Source organism: Arachis ipaensis, chromosome B9 (assembly GCF_059453495.1).
Source record: "Arachis ipaensis isolate K30076 ecotype BB chromosome B9, ASM5945349v1, whole genome shotgun sequence".
In the NCBI taxonomy this organism is placed as follows: Eukaryota; Viridiplantae; Streptophyta; class Magnoliopsida; order Fabales; family Fabaceae; genus Arachis; species Arachis ipaensis.
In genome coordinates this window covers 131,373,358-131,382,678 of record NC_142444.1, presented here as the reverse complement: position 1 = coordinate 131,382,678, position 9,321 = coordinate 131,373,358, and the positions used below count along the sequence as shown (strand labels likewise).

The 9,321-nt window shown below is 41.0% G+C and overlaps 1 protein-coding gene across 1 annotated transcript; it reads left to right on the top strand.

Annotated features, from left to right (window-relative positions):
* Window positions 1–3,755: 3,755 nt before the first annotated feature.
* LOC107615883 (uncharacterized) lies at window positions 3,756–4,157 on the top strand. The gene has a single exon (XM_016317902.1). The coding sequence runs from the start codon at window positions 3,756–3,758 to the stop codon at window positions 4,155–4,157; it is 402 nt and encodes a 133-aa protein (XP_016173388.1).
* Window positions 4,158–9,321: the final 5,164 nt, after the last annotated feature.

The window sequence follows — 9,321 nt, the reverse complement described above, 5'->3', positions numbered from 1 at the left end:
AATTGTGATGAGAATGTATTTTTCTCCCACTTTGTTAACCTCTAACTATGAAGGTAAGTTAAGTGGACGAACTAATTCGAATCCTCAAGTCCCAGTCTTTCCTTGGGAAAAGTTAGAGTTATTGGATCTCGAAGTAATTCTTGAAGAATTTCAATTTTCAATCAACAATGAGTTTGATAACTCAAGAGTTACCAATGACCCAACCAAAGCCAAAAGGGAAAAATCCAAATTATTTATATAAATAAAAGAAAGCAATCATAAGTCTGAAATACCTCAAAATATATTAAATAGAAAATAAATCTAAACATAGAGAGTCATAAACAAAATTGAGAGAAGAAATAAAAGAACATTGAACCTGGGATTGAGAGTCACTCCTAAAACTAAGAGAAGTCCTAAATCCTAATCCCAAGAGAGAGGAGAGAACCTCTCTCTCTATAAACTACATCTACTCCCAAAATTGTGAATGTGAAAGCCTCATTATGAATGGATGCATTCCCCAACTTTATAGCCTTTAATCTGTGTTTTTTGGGCCACAAATTGGGTCAGAAACAGCCCAGAATTCGCTGGTTGCGAATTCAAACATGCTGATTTTCGTCACTGTGACGCATCCACATGGAGCACGCGGTCGCGTCGCCTAGCATCAGGGTAACCATGGCATATTATATATCAAATCGAAGCCCCGGACGTTAGCTTTCCAACGCAACTGGAACCGCATCGTTTGGACCTCTGTAGCTAAAGTTATAGCCGTTTGAGTGCAAAGAGGTCAGGTTGGACAACTTAGCAATTTCTCCAACTTCTTGTATTCCTTTCACTTTTGCATTATTCCTTTCCATCCTCTGAGCCATTCCTGTCCTATAATCTCTGAAATCACTTAACACACATATCAAGGCATCTAATGATAATAAGAGAGGATTAAACATAGGGAACTTAAGGCCAAAGAAGCATGTTTTCAATCAAAGCACATAATTAGGAAGGCAAATGTAAAACCATGCAAATAGTATGAATAAGTGGGTAAAGAGTTAATAAAAACCACTCAATTGAGCACAAGATAAATCATAAAATAGTGGTTTATCAGTGTCTGTGGCATTTATGTATCCGGTGGTAATATTGGAAAACAAAGTGCTTAGGGCCACGACCAAGACTCATGAAGTAGCTGTGTTCAAGAATCAACATTCTGAACTAGGAGAATCCATAACACTATCTAAATTCTGAATTCCTATAGATGCCAATCATTCTGAACTTCAAAGGATAGAGTGAGATGCCAAAACTGTTCAGAGGCAAAAAGCTACTAGTCCCGCTCATCTAATTGGAGCTAAGTTTCATTGATATTTTGGAATTTATAGTATATTCTCTTCTTTTTATCCTATTTGATTTTCAGTTGCTTGGGACAAGCAACAATTTAAGTTTGGTGTTGTGATGAGCGGATAATTTATACGCTTTTTGGCATTGTTTTTAGGTAGTTTTTAGTATAATTTAGTTAGTTTCTACTGTGTTTTTATTAGTTTTTATTCAAAAATCACATTGATAGACTTTACTATGAGTTTGTGTATTTTTCTGTGATTTCAGGTATTTTCTGGCTGAAATTGAGGGACCTGAGAAAAAATCTGATTCAGAGGCTGAAAAAGGACTGCAGATGCTGTTGGATTCTGACCTCCCTGCACTCGAAATAGATTTTCTGGAGCTACAAAAACCAAATTGGCGCGCTCTCAATTGTGTTGGAAAGTAGACATCCAGGGCTTTCCAGTAATATATAATAGTCCATACTTTTCTCGGGTTTTGACGACGCAAACTGGCGTTCAAACGCCAACTTCCTGTCCTATTCGGAAGTTAAACGCCAGAAACAGGTTACAAACCAGAGTTAAACGCCACAAACAGGCTGCAACCTGGCGTTTAACTCCAAGAGAAGTTTCTACACGTGTAAAGCTCAATGCTCAGCCCAAGCACACACCAAGTGGGCTCGGAAGTGGATTTCTGCATCATTTACTTATTTTCTGTAACCCTAGCTACTAGTTTAGTATAAAAACTACTTTTAGTAATTTATTTCATATCTTTGGACGTTTAGTCCTTAGACCCTAGGTCTTGGTCATTCTGGTTCCCTCTCTGGGGCTGAAGCCAATGAACACCATTATCACTTATGTATTTTCAATGGTAGAGTTTCTACACCCCATAGATTAAGGTGTGGAACTCTACTGTTCCTCATGAATTAATGCAAAGTACTATTATTTTTTTATTCAACTCAAGCCTATTTCTTCTCTAAGATATTCATTCGAACACAAGAACATAATGAATGTGATGATTATGTGACACTCATCATCATTCTGACCTATGAACGCGTGCCTGACAACCACTTCCGTTCTACATGCAAACAAGCTTGAATGTGTATCTCTTAGGTTTCTAATCTAAGATTAAAACCTTTGTGGTATAGGCTAGAATTATTGGCAGCCATTCTTGAGATCCGGAAAGTCTAAACCTTGTCTGTGGTATTCCGAGTAGGATCTGGGAAGGGATGACTGTGATGAGCTTCAAACTCACGAGTGTTGGGCATAGTGACAGACGCAAAAGGATCAATGGATCCTATTCCAACATGATCGAGAACCGACAGATGATTAGCCATGCAGTGACAGCACACTTGGACCATTTTCACTGAGAGGACGGACGGTAGCCATTGACAACAGTGATCCCCCAACATACAGCTTGCCATGGAAAGGAGTATGAATGATTGAATAAAGACAGTAGGAAAGCAGAGATTCAGAAGGAACAAAGCATCTCCATACGCTTATCTGAAATCCCATCAATGAATTACATAAGTATTTCTATCTTATTTTATTTATATTTTAATTATCAAAACCTTATAACCATTTGAATCTGCCTGACTGAGATTTACAAGATGACCAAAGCTTGCTTCAAGCCGACAATCTCCGTGGGATTGACCCTTACTCACGTAAGGTTTATTACTTGGACGACCCAGTGCACTTGCTGGTTAGTTGTGCGAAGTTGTGAATAAGAAGTGAGATTATAATCGTGCATACCAAGTTTTTGGCGCCGTTGAGATCACAATTTCGTGCACTAGCTATGCTCAACCCACTACTGAGCAAGTTAACTACATGGGCAACCCCTCCAAAAATCCCAACAATGACCCATATTTGAATACTTTTAACCAGAGATGGAAGAATCAACCTAACTTTGGGTGGAGAGAGCAGCCATAGAAGCACCAACAGAGCTTCAACAACAACTAGGGTGGACCCAGTCAGAATAGGTTTAATAAACAGCAGTTCCAACCCTCTCAGCAGCAACAAGGACACTCTCAGAGCCAAGACACTCCCGACCTGGCCACAATAGTCTCTGAACTTTCCAAGACCACGCATAGCTTTATGCAAGAGACAAGAGCTTCAATTCGGAACTTGGAGGTACAAATGGGTCAATTGAGTAAGAGGATACCTGAGAGACCCCCTAACACTCTTTTCAGTAACACAGAGGTAAATCCAAGAGAAGAGTGTAAGGCCCTTGACATGACCAAGGAAGTCGAGCCTAAGGAGGTGTACGCTACTGAGGAATTAAAGGAAGAAAAGGCTCAATAAGAGACTGAAAGAGCACTATTACACACCCCATTGGTGGCACAAGAGCCTGAAGTACAACACCCTCAGAAACTTCAAGAGGAGACCAAGAATGAGCAGTTGACTCAATTATTGGAAATCTTTAAAAAGTTGCACATCAATTTTCCTTTTGTTGAGGTATTGGAGAAGATGCCTCCCTATATGGCCTTCATGAAAAGCATACTCTTTGAGAAGAAGACCTTGAAGAGAGATGAAACTGTAGTCTTGACCAAGGAGTGCAATGAACTAATCCAGAGGAAGCTACCCAAGAAGATGCCAGACCCCGGAAGCTTCCTAATTCCCTATATCATTGGGAATGTTATGTTTGAGAAAGCACTATGTGACCTTGGTTCAAGCATAAATCTAATGCCGCTCTCCGTTATGAAAAAGCTGGGAATCCAAGAGGCACATCTTACAAGAATAGCACTGGAGATGGCTGACAAGTATCGGAAGCAGGCATATAGGCTAGTGGAGAACGTACTGGTCCAGGTTGGAGAACTATTCCTCCTGGCAAATTTTTTGATACTGGACATGGGGAGGATACAAATGACTCCATCATCCTAGGAAGGTCATTCCTAGCCACTGGAAGAGCCCTAATTGATATAGAGAGAGGAGAATTGGTGCTGGTTGCATGAGGAGTGCATGGTTTTCAAAGTTTTCAAACCTCCACTACTATCTAACAAGAAAGGCACCTGCATACAGAGCTCAATGCTTAAGCCTTCTCACTTGGTGAAAAGCCATACAGTCCCCCTGATATCAAACCTAAGTTTGGTGTTGGACATTCAACACCCACCAAAGATAGAGGAGGCCCCAAGAAGAAGGTGCCCAAAGGTTGGAGGAACAAGAAGATTCCTACTGAGGACTTATCCCCTGGCATAAAGGTTGTGTTAACAAGAAGCCCATAACTAGCATTAAACGCCAAAAAAAAAAAATATTACTCCCCTGCTGGTGCTAAACACCAGAACTAGTGTTTAGCCCCCAGGGAGCAGTCAGCAAGGATGAAGGAATGGCTTTAGCCATTGGTTACACCCCAACCCCAACCACTTTTGACCAATTCAAACTTTATCCATTCTCTCTCCTCTTTACCTACTTTTCCATCCACATTCATTCATCCCATCACCCATCACTTCCCTTGATTCTCTCAACCCACCTCCTACTCCACCCAATCCACTCTCATCTATCCCATCCATCTCTCCTCCCAACAACCCAAATTCAAATTCAATTTTCCCCCCACCCTTCCCCCATGATCGAACCACACCCAACCCCCACCTATAAATATCCCAACTCCCTTCCACTTTCACCACACCTTACACTACTCCCTCCTCTTTCCTTACCCTTCACCATACACACTTCCCTTTTCCCTTTAGCCCCCCTTCTTAGCCAAGGCCAAAGCCTTTTTCTCCATCCTCCTGTATCTCTTTTCTTTCTCCTTCCTTATTTTCTTTTCTTACTTTGCTCGGGGACGAGTAAAACTTTTCAGTTTGGTGTTGGGCACTTTGCTTTCTCTTTATTTTTACTATCTCTATGGCACCCAAGACCGAAGAATCCTCCTCAAGAAAGAGGAAAGAGAAGGTGCTTACCTCCGATCTATGGGACTTCACTCAGTTCTCCTCTAAGACACATGAGGAGCATTTTTATGAGGTAGTGCACAAGAAGAAGGTGATTCCCGAGGTCCACTTCGATCTAAAGCTGGATGAATACCCGGAGATCCTATACCAAATTCTAAGATGAGGTTGTGAAGTTCTGGCCAATCCCGTAATTGAGGTTGGAACATCGATGGTGCAAGAGTTCTACGCCAATGCTTGGGTGACTTACAAGCATATCAGAGGCGTGAATCCGGAGCCAAAGAACTGGCGCGCTATGGTCAGAGGGCATATCATAGATTTTAGCCCGGAGAGTGTGAGGGTGGCGTTGCAGTTACCACCGTTCGGAGAGGACCCTCATTCATACACTCATAGGATCAACACTGACCAGAGGTTGGATCAAGTTCTTGCTGACATTTGCCTCCCCGGAGCTTAGTGGAAGAGGGATTCTAGAGGTAAGCCATACCAGCTGGGTAGGCATGACCTCAAGCCAGCTGCTGGAGGATGGTTGGAGTTTATCCAACGTTCCATCCTCCCTACGAGTAACCATTTTGAGGTTACAGTAGAGAGAGTAGTGATGATTCACTGTATCATGCTCGGCAATGAGGTGGAGGTGCACGAGGTGATCCCACTAGAGTTTCACAGGATAGTTGACAAGTCCTCCACCACTGTAAGACTGGCTTTTTCTCATCTCATCTACCGCCTATGTGTAGCAGCTGGAGCTCACATTGATGGAGATACCCTGATCAGCGTTGAGACCAATCACAAAGAAGGGTATGAAGCATGCTAGAGAGCTCGGGCAGGGACCGCAGTAGGAGCCAGTTCCACCGCCTCCACAGGATCTTCCAAAGATGCCTCAGGGAGTTTATTTTCCTCCCTGTGATTACTGAGATCAGTTGACCATATCTATAGGGGAGCTAATATCATCTGTCGATCAGCTGAGGATAGAGCATCAGGATCACGCTACACTCCTTCACCAGATGATGGAGGAGCAGAGGAGGCAGGGGCACGATATAGAGGAGCTGAAGCACCAGAGAGGATTCTTCGGAGGAAACAGCACCCACCATGACTGAGGTAGTTAAGTTTCATTCTCCCTTCATTTATCTTATTTCTTTTTTTCAAAATTTCACTCTATTTTTTATTTTCTATTTTGAGTTGCATGATCACTAATAGGATTTTCTTGCTTTTTAGTTTAGTTGTTTATTTTAGTATTGTATGTATATTTTAAAAAGATGTCTCATGTATTGTGCACTGAGCTTAAACAAAAATCAAAAGAAAAAAAGAAAACAATGAAATGAATGAGATTTTGAGTATATATTGTGTGTTCTATTTACTTTGATGTGGCGGCATTATCTTTAATTCTGAATGTATGAATGAACTATGCATTTTTGATGTTGGAGTTAAGAATATTGGTTCTTGAGGAACAGGAACTTAGAGAAGTATTATTGATTCTCTGAAATAAGAAGAAAATAGATTCTTGAAACAAAACAAACAGCAAAAAGAATTGAAAAGAAAAGAAAAATCAAAAGATAAAGGTCCAAGGCTTTGAGCATCAATGGTTAAGAGAGTCAAAACTGATCCAAAACTCAAAAGAGTGGTTTTCCCTAACTATTCATACCCTGGGTCGAGCTATCCGACCTAGGGAGATCGAAGACAAAGCAACCGACCTCTTCAAGTCAGGACCCCGACCTCTTCTTTAAAAGAGTTCGGCCAAATCGACATGAGGGGCCCAAACAGGCCCAAATGAAGGGATACAGCCCAATCTAAAGGCAGGGCAGTTCCCCAGAAGATAAGATGACCTCACTTAAAGATAAATATAAGATAACTAACTTATCTTATCTAGAAAGGTCAGCCTACACTACTATAAATATATTGGAGCACCCATGTATAATTCATACTCTGATTCTACATAAAATACCTGCTTAAAGCCCATGCTAACTTAAGCATCAGAGTCACTTGTAGGTACCACCACCCTCCGAGTGACAACGGATCAACAACACCACCAAGTATAATAAGTTGGACACACCAGCTCCGGCCACCACAGCAGATCTCATCCGAGATCGACCTTCAGTTTTAGGTAACCCTCGGAACATTGGCGCCGTTACCGGGGAACCTGGAAGTCATCCCTTCACCATGATAGACGGCCATGACAACGACCACGACTTTGGTTTGATGGATAGAACGCCAAACAAAAATGCGGACGCCACATCAAAAGATGTGCCTCAAAACAAGGGGGATAAACAACCCTCCAACCCAAATACAGAAATCTTGGAAGCCATCCGAGAACAACAAGAACACCTCAAACAGCTCGAACAAGAGGCTGAACACCAGCGAGAAGCTGAAAGAGACCTCCGCAGAGAAACCAGGCGACAACGAGATCTAAAGGATAAGCTTCTAAAGCTCGAAGTCGACTTCAAGACCAGAACTACTCACTCCAACCATGAGGATAATTCCCACAAGGACCAAGACCCCTTCAGCAAAGAGATCATGAAAGCTAAAGTTCCAAAAGATTTTAAAGCTCCCGACCTGACGCCATACGATGGTACCTCGGATCCCAGCCATCATCTCAGCAATTTCAGGAGCAGAATGTATCTCACCGATGCCTCGGATGCCGTTCGATGCAAAGCCTTCCCGATAACCCTGACAAAAGCAGCCATAAAATGGTTCGACAGTTTACCTCCCAGGTCCATCACAAGTTTTGACGATGATAAACCACTATTTTATGGTTTATCTTGTGCTAATTTGAGTGGATTTTATCCACTATTCTCACACTTATTCATACTAATTGCATGGTTTTATATTTTCCTTCCTAATCTTGTGCTATGATTGAAAACATGTTTTCTGGGCCCTTAAATTTGCTATGTTTAATCCTCTCTTATTACCATTCGATGCCTTGATATGTGTGTTAAGTGATTTCAGGGTTTATAGGGTAGGAATGACTTAGAGGATGGAAAGGAAGCATGCCAAATGTGGAAGGAATACAAGAAATTGAAGGAACTACAAAGCTGTCAGCCCTACCCTCTTCGCACTCAAACGGTCATAACTTGAGCTACAGAGGTCCAAATGAGGCGGTTCTAGTTGTGTTGGAAAGCTAACATCCGGGGCTTCACAATAATATATAATTTGCTATAGCTTCCCTGAAGATAGGTGACGCGCATGAGTGGATCACGCAGACGTGTGACCTAGAAAAAATGCAATCCACGCGTATGTGTGGACGACGCGTACGTGTGACTTTGCCGCGTGCTGGACGTACCAGAAATCGCTGGGGGCAATTTTTGGGCTGTTTTTGACCCAGTTTCGTCCTAGAAAACACAAATTAGAGGCTATAAAGTGGAGGACTTAATTCATTCATACAGAGAATAATACATTATTCATAATTTAGGTTTTAGATGTAGTTTTTAGAGAGAGAGGCTCTCTCCTCTCTCTTAGGATTTAGGATTAGGATTTCTCTTAGGTTAGGTTTACTTCTTCTTCATTCCAGGTTCAATTTTTCTTTAAATTCTGTTTCTCTTCTACTCCTATTTATGCTATAATTTTAGTTTGTTTACTTTCCCAATTTGATTTATGAACTCCATGTTAGAATTGATTTTCTTTATTTAATGCAATTTGAGGTATTTCAAATTTATGATTGCTTTCTTCTATTTATGATATAAATAATTTAGATTTTTCCCCTTTTGGCTTTGGTTGAGTAATTGGTGACACTTGAGTTGTCAAACTCAGCTGTTGATTGAAAATTAAAAATTGCTGATTGATTTGGATCCCTCTAAAGCTAGTCTTTCCATAGGAGTTGACTAAGACCTGAGGAATCAAGTTAATTAGTCTACTTGACTTTCCTTTATTTAGTAAAGGTTAACTAAGTGGGAGCAATAAACAATTCTCATCACACCTGATAAGGATAACTAGGATGGAATTTCCAGTTCTCATACCTTGCCAAGAGTTTTTCTAGTTATTAATTTACTTTCCTACTATTTAATTTCCCTGTTCAACCTTTCAATAACCCATAAATATACCTTTCTCCAAAACCAATAATAAATCATACTTCTCTATAATTCCTTGAGAGACGACCCGAGGTTTAAATACCTCGGTTATAAATTTTATTGGGTTTTGTTACTTGTGACACCCAAACTTTTGTACGAAAGGATTCT